The sequence below is a fragment of the Gekko japonicus genome, unplaced genomic scaffold (genome assembly GCF_001447785.1).
Source record: "Gekko japonicus isolate JY-2015 unplaced genomic scaffold, Gekko_japonicus_V1.1 scaffold631, whole genome shotgun sequence".
Taxonomy (NCBI): Eukaryota; Metazoa; Chordata; class Lepidosauria; order Squamata; family Gekkonidae; genus Gekko; species Gekko japonicus.
Window position 1 is genome coordinate 402904 of NW_015168670.1, and position 13239 is coordinate 416142.

Consider the following 13239-nt stretch of genomic DNA (forward strand, 5'->3'; position numbering starts at 1 on the left):
AAAGAGGGAAAGAAAAGGAAAGGAAGGAAAGATGGCAAAGAGATGGAGGAAGGGAGGAGGCTCTCCCACCACCCCCCGTCAAGCCTTCCCGAACACTAGTTAGGAGTCAGGAATGGATAAATTACCAATACTACCCAGCTTCTTTCTAAAACTTCTCCCAATGAGTTGTGCAAAATACAGAGATTTCCCCTAAATATATAGGACTGCCCTTTTTGTGAAAGATTCTGTCGTGGCCTTGTACTAATAGCTTTCAGGATTGAAGACGCAGTAAAAATTCTGATAGAAGTTTGCTAACTATTGACATAAGGGTGCCAATATTGCAGGTAGAAAAAGAGGAACTATAAAGTCAGCCAAATCACCACCTGCTGAGAGGCTCTCTTAATAATATATCTAAGAACATTTATAGTGATAGCCAATGAGGACTGATTATAGCTACTAGGTAAAAACAAACTGGAACCAAGGAGACTTAACAGGCACTGAAGAGAACTGGATTTCAATATTATATTGATTTCATACCATTAGAGATTCATGCTTCATGCAGCAATGACTTGTTGCAGGTGCCTCAGTGTTATATGCAACAAACATACAGCCTGAATAACACAATCACATCTTTTAATACCAGTCTACATGTTTTGGGAAGCAGCAGTCCAATCCGAGCTGTCAGGTCAAGTGCTCGTTACACTTCACTCATTTGAAAATAATGTTAGGACAACAGTGGTATACTAAAGCCAAACAGTCACTGAATTGTATCATCATCATCTTCATTTATAGCCTGCCCTCCTCACTGAGACTCAAAGTGAATTACAAAGTATGAAGAGCAATTCAATCTGACAGCAAGGGCCACCAATGAACAATGCAGAAGGACTAGGACTATAGAACTGGAAAACAGTGCAAACAAAAAACTTGTCTAAGTATGACATACCGTAATGAAAACTGCCATTTACAAAAGCAGACGACTTTGCAAGAAACAAGGAAGGTGATACATATAACAGACGTTACAACAGCCTATAATACTATCTCCTATAGAAACAACCTTCTGTGGAACTTTTGGCAGACGCCAAGGAGTTCAGTTGGCAACCTCGACCCCTAACACAATGGCTGCACTGCACTCTAATTCACTAATGATCACTCTTCTTAAACTGAACAACCAATACAAGTACTACAAAAACCAAGAAACACCTGCTAGTTCCCTATAATCACAGCTAGCCTTGTTCTTCACATAGGCTCTATTTGGAGGATCATATGTGAACAGGGGCTCTACTCAAAATTGACAAAATCACATCAGCATTCACACAGGCTTTTACTGTGAGATATCTACTCTACTATGAGATATCTACACAAAGGATATCTACTCGGTGTCTGTGTCACAATAAAATACTCCTCTGGGCATTTCCTGGAATTGTTTAAAATGCCCTGAGTAGCATTTGAATGCAAAACAAAATGCAAGCATAGTTCCTGCAGTCATTTCCACAGTAAATGCAAGGAAGTGCAGGATGAGGCACCCAGACTCTTGTCTTCTGTCACTGGGAGATTTGTCTCAGAGGCTGCTTATCAAGGCCAAGACGGAGGCTTCCCATCATTCGTGCCTTCGGACCTTTGGGTACACAGAACTGCCCTTGGTGACTGCTTGGAAGCTTTAGCTAGTGAAAAATGTTCTGCACTTACTACATTTGTATGAAAAGAGAGCCACAGGAACTGTGTAAAGTGCGCTCAATGTTTCTTTAATGATAGCAATAATATAAATATGAAAATTACAAAAGTGATACTAATACATTCAAATTGTAAATCCAGTTACATAAAACAGAAGATAACAACGACGGTGGGACGGTGGTCTCCGGAATGCGATGCCATTTTAACAAACATCTTCTGACCAAGAATCTATAAGCTTATACATTATATAATACATATGAACATTAGTACTTACATGATATGTATTATATCATGTATAAGCTTATAGATTCTTGGTCGGAAGAAGACATTTGTCGAAACGGCATCGCATTCCAGAGACCACCGTCCTGCCATCGTTATCTTCTATCTTATGTAACTGGATTTACAATTTGAATGTATTAGTATCACTTTTGTAATTTTCATATTTATAACATTATTGCTATTGTTAAAGAAACATTGAGCGCACTTTGCACAGTTCCTGTGGCTCTATCTTTTCATGTCTATGGACTGTGACTATATTTGTCTTTGTACTTACTACATTTGTACCCAGACCTTCTTCCAGTAGCTCAGAATACCATTATGCTCTCATACTACAAGCAGCACATGGGTATTCAAGCCAAACTACAGCCAGATAGCAGCAAAAGATTGCCAGATTAGATCCTCTACTACTGGCCAGGACTGCCAGTAGGATGACAGTGGATTTCACCCAGCAGTTGTAATATGGGAGACTCCTGTTTCCAAAGATTTTGAAGGTTGTTTGCAGTGCATAGGTCATAATCTACCAAACAGTGGGAGCCCTGCCTCTCCTTGTATCCGGTTACAACCATTCCCGGAATCTGCCTAAACTGGATTTACCTACCAGACTCCAGGCAATGGATTTCACTCAAGATTCCCATGAAGAAAAAAACAAACAGAGCTCACACCCATAAACCTCTTTGAAAACAAAAGATAGATATAATTTGGCATAAAACAACAAACCTGATCAATTCAAAAGGAGGGATGCAAACATAGCCTTTGCCTCTGGCAGGAGCAATCTTGGGAATATGGAAATTAAATATGGCAAAACAGCGTATTCTTGTAACAAGCTTAGATCAAGATCTTGTCGCTGTGTTAGTCCAGCAGGGGAAGTCCATTTAATATTATTAGAAATAATTAGTATATAAAATACATTGTAATTATAAGATTGCTGAGAATTCTGTGAAAGAGCCCCTAGTTTGATAAAACTTATCATTTCCAGAGTTTCTTTCGGCTAAGGGGAAAGGAAAACCCAAGATGGCTATGCTGAGCAAAGCAGCAGGGACATATACTGGCAAACCCATTCAGAAAATGAGAACATGCAAAGCTGCTATACACTGAGTCAGATCAGTGGCCCATCTACTCATCGTTTTTTCTGGCTGGCAGCACCTTTTTAAAGTCTCTTCCAGGCCAGCTATTTGAGATAATTTTAAACTGGGCAGAGAGAGCTTTTGTGTGCAAAACAAGTGTTCCACAACTTTTCCTTTATCTGTGGTTATCACTCAAGGACTTCCATACTATATATTCATTATAAAAGTTCAGTTCTGTCCACAGCTGTTCAAAGTGTGATACTTGCTTGGGGTACTCCTGGCCACGCAATACACTAAGACTCTGGAAATGTACTGTGTTTCCAAGGATGTCACAATGTTAAAAGAAGGCGTAGCCCTAAAAAACAGACAAAGTACAAGGAGGTTATTATTCCAACTCCCAAACTGGTTTGCCTAGACCTAGAATAAACTTACATAGCCATGATTTAAACAACCTGCTGTCGTGTTGCTAGTAAAATCCTCTGAACCTGCCCTTTGATACTAGCAAGAACAGGAGTTAGCACCTTTTGGGACCCAGGTACCTGTGAAGATGTTGGCATGCTGGCAAATAAAACAAATGAGACACAGCATGTTGAGGATTGTCCTTGACCAGACACAATGGAAACACACTGAGTCCCAGCAGTACTGCTACCACCTCAAGGACTCACCTCAGACATTGCTGTGCAGATCTGGGAGGTGACGGCCTTCTCCCATGCTGCCAGTCCCGGTGTACTACCAGTAACCCAGGGGCTCACCTCAGTTGCTTGCATAAAGAACCAACCCTATGTTCCAAGCAAAACAGTTGGGTATGCCGTGGGTTGCCTGCCAGTTGCTTAAGGTCTGTGCATCAGTTGTGATTAGGAAACCTACTGAGCAAACATGCAGTTTCTCTTTGATTGTGTACATGCACAGCATTTCCCCTCTTACACCTGTATCTACAGCAGTGTTCCCTCTAAGCTGAGTTAGTGTGAGCTAGCTCACAGTTTTTTTGCCTCCGGCTCACACATTTTTTTCTTCACTCAGGAAGAATGGCTCCAGAGCAAACTAATTCATGCAGTAGCCAAAGTGCTCGCTCACAACTTTAATGCCAGTAGCTCACAAAGTAGAATTTTTGCTCACAAGACTCCACAGCTTAGAGGGAGCATTGACTAAGCACTTTATTTCTGTACACTTAGACTTCTATCCCATTCCTATACACTCCCTGATCCAGAGAATCATTCTGGTTCTTTTGCCTGCAAAGGAGGTGGGTGGGACGAAAGAAGCAGCTCTATCAGCATAAAAAGGTAAAGGCTCCCTTGCTCGAAAGCCAGTCAAATCCGACTCTAGGGTTGCGGTGCTCATCTCCGTTTCAAAGCCGAAGAGCCAGCGCTGTCCGAAGACATTTCCGTGGTCATGTGGCCAGCATGACTAAACACCAAGGTGCACAGAACGCTGTTACCTTCCCACTGAAGTGGTACCTATTTATCTACTTGCAATTTCTTGCTTTTGAACTGCTAGGTTGGCAGGAGCTGGAACTAGAGACGGGAGCTCACTCCATCATGCGGCACACTCGGGTCTTGAACTACTGACCTTCCACAGCCTGTAGTTCAGCATCTTAACCACTTCAGCCACATAAGAACATAAGAGATGCCAATGTTGGATCAGGCCAAAGGCCCATCCAGTCCAACACTCTGTATCCCACAGTGGCCAGAAATATCAGTGCCATCAGGAGGTCCACCAGTGGGGCCAGGACATTAGAAGCCCTCCCACTGTTGACCCCCCCCCCCAAGCACCAAGATGACAGAGCATCACTTGCCCCAGAGCCCCTATCTATACCTTGTGGCTAATAGCCACTGATGGACCTCTGCTCCTTCTATCAGAATACATTACTCCAAAACATGGGGAGTTTTTTTGTTTTCTCCTTATGGAAAACAGAAGGTTTTTTCCCCAAGAATAGAATGTGTCCAACTTCTGTGATGGACAGAGCAAAATCCACCCCCATTTTCGTTCTCTGTCAATCCACTTGGTTCCCTGTTAGTCTGGAGATAAAGCTAAAAATAGCCCTCAGAACCTTTGGATGGAGAAGGGAGGGGGAGGAGCGGGGGGGGGGAGCTTAACTGTTTTTGGAGTCAGATAGGGATCTTGCTCTGTCTCCAAAGAACCTCTAAAATCCTAACCTGCCTGGTCAGTTCAGGTGGAATTGAGCTGTTTTGTGTGTGAACTGACCAGGTAGGTTAGGATTTTAGAGGTTCTTTCTGGCTGGGTGATTGGAAAGCTAAAGGGTAGGCTGAGATCTGCATTTTAAAAAGACTCTAGTGGCCATCTAAAAAGCTAAGAAACCCGATAAACTAAGCAGTTACTGGTGTTCTCTTTTCTCTGCCACAATATCACCATCAATACATCTAATTTTCAACATGGCCAGATCTGTGGATACTTAGATCCAGGCTCTGGACACATGAACAGAGAAGACAGGTCTTTCTACAAACCTTTAAAAAAGCCCCTAGTTTACAGAATTTTTTTTTTTAATATTCCTTTGAGGGTTAAAACAAACCCCAAAGCAACAGAAAGGAGCACCTGTAGCATTAAGAAACAAATGCCCTCAGTGGTGATTGGTAGGCAACCACAACAGTACTGCCAACCTTCAAGCCTTTGTTTCTGTCAGTAAAAGGCAACAGAGGGGCCAGGGCCCTTTCCACAGTTGTTCTGTCATTTAAAGAAGGACTCATCGGGGCCGGGCCCAGTAACAACCACCAGGCAACTTGCTACTTTTTGACTCCAGGCTTTGGCTGCTTGCTACTGTTCAAAAGCAGCCACCCTACAAAAGACAATGTGGTGCAGCAGTTAAATTTCAAACTAGGACCTGGGAGGTCCAGGTTCGAATCGCTACTCTGCCATGGATGTTCACTGGGAGACCTTGGCCCGGTCACTCATGAAGATAAAATGGAAGAGGAAAGAATAATGCAAGTTGCTTTGGGTCCCCATTATGGAGAAAGGCAGGATATAGGTGAAACAAATAAATAATACAGCAGGACATGGGAGACAATTAAGTGGTGGGTGGGTGGGTGGGAAGGAGAGGAAGAAGCAGGGAAAGGTGAGCTGCCAGGAAGGATGAAGCAGTGGGAGAGGAAATAGTGAGGGGAGGGAGAAATGAGGTGCCCTACACAAGTCCTTGCAGGACTGAGCCCAGACTCCAAAACTGTTTTTCCCAGACAGGTAAGTAGGGAGAGCTTAAGGCAAGGAGTCCAGGTTCGAATCGCTACTCTGCCATGGATGTTCACTGGGAGACCTTGGCCCGGTCACTCATGAAGATAAAATGGAAGAGGAAAGAATAATGCAAGTTGCTTTGGGTCCCCATTATGGAGAAAGGCAGGATATAGGTGAAACAAATAAATAATACAGCAGGACATGGGAGACAATTAAGTGGTGGGTGGGTGGGTGGGAAGGAGAGGAAGAAGCAGGGAAAGGTGAGCTGCCAGGAAGGATGAAGCAGTGGGAGAGGAAATAGTGAGGGGAGGGAGAAATGAGGTGCCCTACACAAGTCCTTGCAGGACTGAGCCCAGACTCCAAAACTGTTTTTCCCATGTTTCATTTCTCTCTCTCTCAATAGGTCATAGTTGTATTAAGCTGGTCCTGAACATAGCCAGTTTAACTAAACCCCCCCCCTCATTGTAAAATATAACCTTTTTTGTGGTGTTTAGTCTCTGTTCTCCTCCTTGATATTAAGGGTGAAAAAGATTATAACTGGGCTTTACCAAGGCAGGGAAGAGGGTACCTCAGGAGTACCATCACAATGTATACTGGACTATATATAAACACCACCAAGCACTAGCATGCCAGTAACTAAATACTTCTTTGTCCTTTTTAAACAGCTGTGCTTGGTGGTGTGAGAGGGGAAGTGTGTTGTGGGCAGCAGTTCTTAGGCAGTCTCAAAGTACAGACACACACACACCAAGGTGAGGACAGCAGCAACACTGGGCTAACTGGGGGTTTTCCCACCAAAAATATTTTAGTGCTGGCTCCTGCCACTCCAACTCGTCACAACTTCCTTCAAATATTCCCTACTGCTGGGCTTGTTATCTGAGGGCCTGGCTGGATTATTGTTGTATGCCATTATCCAAGACAATTGCAAAGTGTTGCCTATACAATTAAGCTGAAAAAGGCACAGACAGTTGGTACGTTCTGCAGTTTTACCTCCTCCACCAGTTCCTATACGGCCCCGTGAAGGTCATGAAGAGAAAATGACGTAAATGTCAAATCATTTGCCAGGAAGGTGAAGTCATCTCACTGCCCAGGGCTTTGTTAGTCAGATCTCCTAGAAAACACACCTGGTGAACTTCTCCCAGCGGAAGTGATACACTCACCTGTCCTGCTCAGACACAAAATTCCCCAACTCCTGACCTAGTTCATATGTCATAACTATGGAATTAGTCTATCAGCCCAGTCTGATCTCAAATTAGTGTTACTGCATAACATCTAGAACCTTTATAATGCCTGAACGCCCTTTACTGCTCTTTCAATTTTCTATCTGGGAAAGTTTTTTCGGTAAGAGTCACAGACGTGGAATTTCATTGTATCACAGTATATACTTACAAAAAGCAACTTTCTTAACTAATGATGGAAATACCACTGAACAGTTCATACTTTACCACTAATAATTAAGTGTTAAAGTTGATTTGGTTACCGCAGAAGAATTCTGCATTAATTTTGAGCATTCAGGGGAAAGACAGGAAATTTTTTCAGCATCCATCTTTATGCACTCACTATTCCAAGTATCCCCAGCCCAATCTTGTCAGATCTTGGAACCTAAACAGTGTCAGTCCTAGCTAGTATTTGGATGGGAGACCACCAGGGAATACCAGGGTTGTGACAGGGAGGCAGGCAATGGCAAACCACCTCTGAAGTCTTTTGCCTTGAAAACCCTACAGGGTCGCCATAAGTCAGCTACGACTTGACAGCAGCAACAACAACATTCCCAGTAGGAAGTGCAAGAAAGGAGAGGGTGAACTATTATAGATAATTATGGTATGATGATAAAACTAAAAGGCTAAAGCAGCTACTGCTGAAATAGACATGGAAAAAGTTACCTGAAGTAGAGCAGTATCATGCGACCCACAAACGGGCTTCCTGGCACCAACATACTTATCTGACAAAGCATCTCTCCACCGTGGCAAAGGGCCAGCCCTAGCTTTCCTCCACATCTCTGTAGCAGGAGGCACTTTGGAAAAAGCCAGGAGACATCAGATGTCTGTAGGGAGCACCTGTTCAGAAATAACTCCCTCCATTGTAGGAATACAAGGATGCTGCACCAACACAGTGGCCAAAATATTAAAAAAAATGTTTTAAGACCACCCCAGGATAAAATCATTGGGGAGATTATATGCTTTAGCTAAAATCAGAAGGACAGATTCCAATGCAATGGAGTCCTTAAAACAGTACCTAGAATTAGAAGTTCAACTACTTCTTAAACTATGCACAAGGAAGAGTTTCAAGGCTGCTATATGAAGAGTAAGAATATCACTTCTCTCACTACCTGGACATTCAATAACATTTAACCCAAATAATTTTTTTAAGCATTCAGGTGGTTACATTGCAGCCTCACTGACTCTTCAGCACAGTGTTTTTCTGATCACCTTGGTCAAGTTGAGTTGTGCATTATTTTCTGCTTTCATTACCATGCCTTGGGTAACCTACATAATTCTTTTACACAGGCTTTACTGGAGCCATGTTGGAGTGGATCTTAAGAGCGGTGTGTGTACAGTTGCCAGCTGTGGGTTGGGAAATACCTGGAGATTTGGAGGGTGGCACCTGCAGAGGGACCTCATCAGGGTATAATGCCACAGAGTCCACCCTCCAAAGCAGCCATTTTCTCCAGGCTGTTCTCTCTCTTTGTTGTCTGGAGATCAACTATAATAGCAGGAGAACTCCAGGTGCTACCTGAAGGTTGGCAGCCCTAGATTTGTGTACACAAATGTAAAAAGCAACATGGAAGCCACTTCCTACAAGAGACAGAGAGTATATATGCAAGAACACACACACACACAAAGCCCTTTCACCAGGTAACTTGAGGAAGCATCACCAAACAAGGCTAACCACCAAATGTCTGGACTGAATAAATATCAACCCAAGTCATTCACACTAAAAATTCTATCCTTGCCTTTCGTCAACATAAGGAAGCCAAATGCATTTAATACTGAACATTACACTCAGATACTAGTAATTTGCTAGTAGCATGACATCCTCTCCACCCTGGAACAGATGAGTCCACTGGGACTTTCCGCAACGGGATTGCAGTAGTTCACAGATAGCCAGGATGTTTACTTACTACAGAGGTGGAGAAAGTACAGAAGAGGGCAACAAAGATGATTAAGGAACCCCTATGGGGGGCCAACAACAACAAAAAGATGATTAAGAAGTTGGAGCACCTTTCCTATGAGGAAAGGCTGAAGAGTCTGGGACTTTTCAGGTTAGAAAAAAGGGAAATGGGATAGGAATGATAGAGGTTGATAAAATTATGTATAAGATAGAGAAAGTGGAACTAATACTAGAACTTGGGTGCACCCTCTGAAGTTGATGGGCAAGTGGTTCAGGATGGACAAAAGGAAATACTTCCTTATTCAACAAGTAATTAAAGTGTGAAATTCACTGCCAGTGGATGTAGTGGCCATGAGCATGGATAGCTTTAAAAAGATGAGTTAGGCAGATTCATGGAAGAGATAGCTCCTAGCCATGTTAACTGAAGGAAGCCTCTATATTCAGAGATAGCAAACCTCTGAATACCAGTGCTAGGAGGCAACATCAGGGACGGCCTTGGCCTCTGTGCCCTGTTGGCCCCTTTCAAAGTAACTAGTTGCCTGCTGTGTGAAACTGATTGCTGAACTGGATGGACCACTGATCTGATCCAGCAGGCCTCTTTTAATTTTGTTGTCTACATGGTTCATTGTTACCAGCAGCCCTCTTTTTATGTACTTTGTTAACAATATTGGAGCACACCGCCATTAATATAATAAAAGAATTAAGGGATTCATTGTGGCAACTAATGATACTGCAGACAATAAGGAGGTCTGCACAATACTTGGACATGGCACTTGTGTATTTAATTCATTTACATCCCACTTACTCACCAATGAAGATCCAAAGCAGCTTACATTGTTCTCCGCTCCTCTGTTTTTATTCTCATGACAATCCTATAAGGTAGGTTAGGCTGGGAGTATTTGACTGGGCCCAGGTCACCAAGCAAGCTTCCATGGCAGAGGGGGAGATTCAAACCTGGGTCTCCCAAATCCTGGACCAACACTGTAACTACATCATGCAGTTAAATCAGTATGGCTCTGGCTTGCTCTGGAAGACCTCTTGGGAATCTAATATACATCATCTTGACTTCCAAAATGGAAGAAAAGGATACAGATAAAATATAGTATTTTACTTGCAACTTCAGTTGAGGATAAATCCAGACTTTGCACTATGTAAAAGGATACTCAGTAGTGTTTAACTCATTGCTAGATCAGCCCAAATTCACCATTTCATTTCCAATAGCAGCAGAGACAGAGAGCCTCTTAACACTCAGAATGGAAGCATGGAAACAAGTTAAGTGCCTTCCCTTGTTGGTTGTGCCCAGCGTCAAGGTATACTGCCTATGTATATGGAGGCTTCATTTCACTATCAAAACAAACAGCCATTGATAAACTCATCCAGTTTTAACAAGTCTAGCTCTTTCTAAAAGCCATTGAAAGTAGTGGAGCGAGAAACACATAGGATAGGTTACTTACTTCGTATTTCCTTTAGTCAGATCTGAAAGTCATCCCCATCACCCTTCCCCAGACACAAGCACACCTTGCTCTCCTTACCACCATTGCCTTGTCCCAGCAGAGATACATAGGCCTCATACATTTCCCTCTCGATATAGTTGAGGAAGCCGTCCTTCTTGGCGAACTTGCAGACGAAGTCCTGGTCGTAGAGACAGTTCATGAGAATGCAGCTTTGGATGCTGTCTTCCTCTCCCGGGGTCTGCTCCACCAGGGCCAAGTTACACTCCGGATTCTTACAGCAAGCTCTCACGCAGTCCCGGTTCCCTTCCAGAGGAGGCGACTCCAAGAAAGTAGCTCCGCTTTGCACGGAGGCCTCCATGTCCAGGACAAACTCAGGCATCCCCGCCGTGAAGCGCGCTAAGCAGTTCTCTCCGAAGGAGGCTCCCGCCTGCCCCTCTTCCTGCCCGAAGACGAGCACAAACATCACAGAGCTCGCCAGCAGTCGGAGTTGCGCCCCACTTCGGGCCATCCTGGCGCTCGAGAAGAGTTCTTCTCCCCCCCGGGCGCGGATCCCCCCACCCCCACCCCAACTGCACCTCCCCGCGCACTTCCTGGCGCCGTAAGAAGAGAAACACGCGGGTCCTTGAAAGGGCAATCTGAAGGGGAGCCCGAGGAAGTCGTACCTGTTAAAATCAACCTGTCTGGAAAGAATAGCTTCTAGTTGTGAAGTAAACAAGTTGTCTCTGGAGTACAAACGCAAAAGAAACACCTTCCCGAAATCCTTCCCTCAGCGCCCCAGACCAATTCCAGGCAGAATTCGTGCGGCGCGTCCTTCTGTCAGGCAGCGCCCGCCTCGATCTTCTTCCGGCAGAATTAAGGCCGGTGGGAACTGTAGATGCCAAGACTGGAGGCCCTCCGCAGGGGCTATTAAGCTTCGTTTTTTCTCCAACGGGAGTTTGGCTTCCCCTTCTAGAGCAACTTCCCTTCTTCCTTTTCCTGGTCTCTACCTGTAGAGTTTCAGGTGAAACTGACTCATGGACCGCCCCAGAGGGTGTCTCCCTTCCGCTGAAGTAACTCTGTCTCTAACTCGCTTACTGCCTGCACTTCAGGTGTGCCTTTAACTAGCAGGCAGGAAGAGACAAAAAGGCTCCAGGTGGCCGGAAGTGAAATCCGACCCTTATGCAGAACCCTCTTAAACGTATTTATTTAGTCTAGGCAACAAAGAACAGGGAGGTTGGTTTATAAGGGGGAAATGAATTTCTAAAGCAGGACATAGTTTAATACTCTGTAAAATCAGAGGTATATTCCCAGTAGTAATGTATGGCTGCAAGAGTTGGACCATAAGGAAGGCCGAGTGATGAAGAACAGATTCTTTTGAATTATGGTGCTGGAGAAGACTCTTGAGAGTCCCTTGGACTGCCAGGAGATCAAATCAGTCAGTCCTAAAAGAAATCAACCCTGACTGTTCCCTGGAAGGCCAGATAATTAAACTGAAGCTCAAATACTTTGGCCACCAAATGAGAAAGGAGCACTCATTGGAGAAGACCGTGATGCTGGGAAAGATTGAAGGTCAAAGAAGAAGGTGACGGCAAAGGATGAGATGGTTAGACAGTGTTATCAATGCAATGAAATCAAGCAAACTTTGGAGCACGACGGAAGACAGGAGGGCCTGGCATGATGTGGTCCATGGGGTCACAAAGACTCGGACTCGACTGTATGACTGAACAACAACAACAAGATCAGAGGCAGACAATGGCAAATCACATCTGAACATCTCTTGCCTTGAAAACCCCGTGGGATCATCGTAGTGTGGCTAAGACCTGTCAGCAAACAAAAAAATCTGTATCAAATTTATAAATCCATATTTTGGTCCTGTTCTGTAGTCCAATTTTTTTTCTTATCAATTATGCTTCTAAGTAAAATCTTACCCATGGAATTTATGAATTTTCATGTGCTTTGAAGTGTTCTGTTTTGAACAAGCATATGAAAGATCTAGCTAGAATTACTCATGCTTTTTACCAGCATCCAAGTTGGGTTATCTCTGTAAAATGATCTGAAATCATATTGGCTCCAAAATATGGCTGCCTGGTCATTAACTAGCATCAGTTATTTAGAGCATATGACTCTAATCATTTGTAACTTTTTAGTTTCTCAGCCCAGTTCAAAGTTCTGGTTTTGCCATTGGTCCTAAATTGTCTGAGATCAGTGTATATTAACTTTCATGTACATTCCGTTCTTCAGATACTGTTCCCCCATCACCTGTATTATGAAAAGTGGCTACAGGTTAGGGCCTTTTCTGTTGGGGTACCAAGATTATGGAACTCCCTCCCTATGAAGGTTAATTTTGCCTTCTTCTTGCTGGCCTTCAGTAATTTTTTTAACTTTTATTTGATTGACCAATGTGTTCATACTGATTGTGGGTTCTGTTGGTGTGATTTTAGTATTTTGTTAGCCACTTTGTAGGTGACTCAGTGGTTAAGACGCTGAACTGCAGACCGGAAGGTCGGTAGTTCAGCAGCTGGCTC

General features: G+C 43.7%; 1 protein-coding gene across 2 annotated transcripts in view; it reads right to left on the reverse strand.

Annotated features, from left to right (window-relative positions):
• The window catches only part of SPINT1 (serine peptidase inhibitor, Kunitz type 1), a 41830-nt gene extending 30609 nt beyond the window's left edge, over positions 1-11221 (reverse strand). For both annotated transcript variants that reach the window (XM_015415335.1, XM_015415334.1), the window contains exon 1: positions 10814-11221. In XM_015415335.1, the coding sequence (XP_015270821.1) occupies positions 10814-11198 (385 nt within the window). In that variant the 5' untranslated portion in view covers positions 11199-11221. The remainder of the gene's footprint in view (positions 1-10813) is intronic.
• Positions 11222-13239: the final 2018 nt, after the last annotated feature.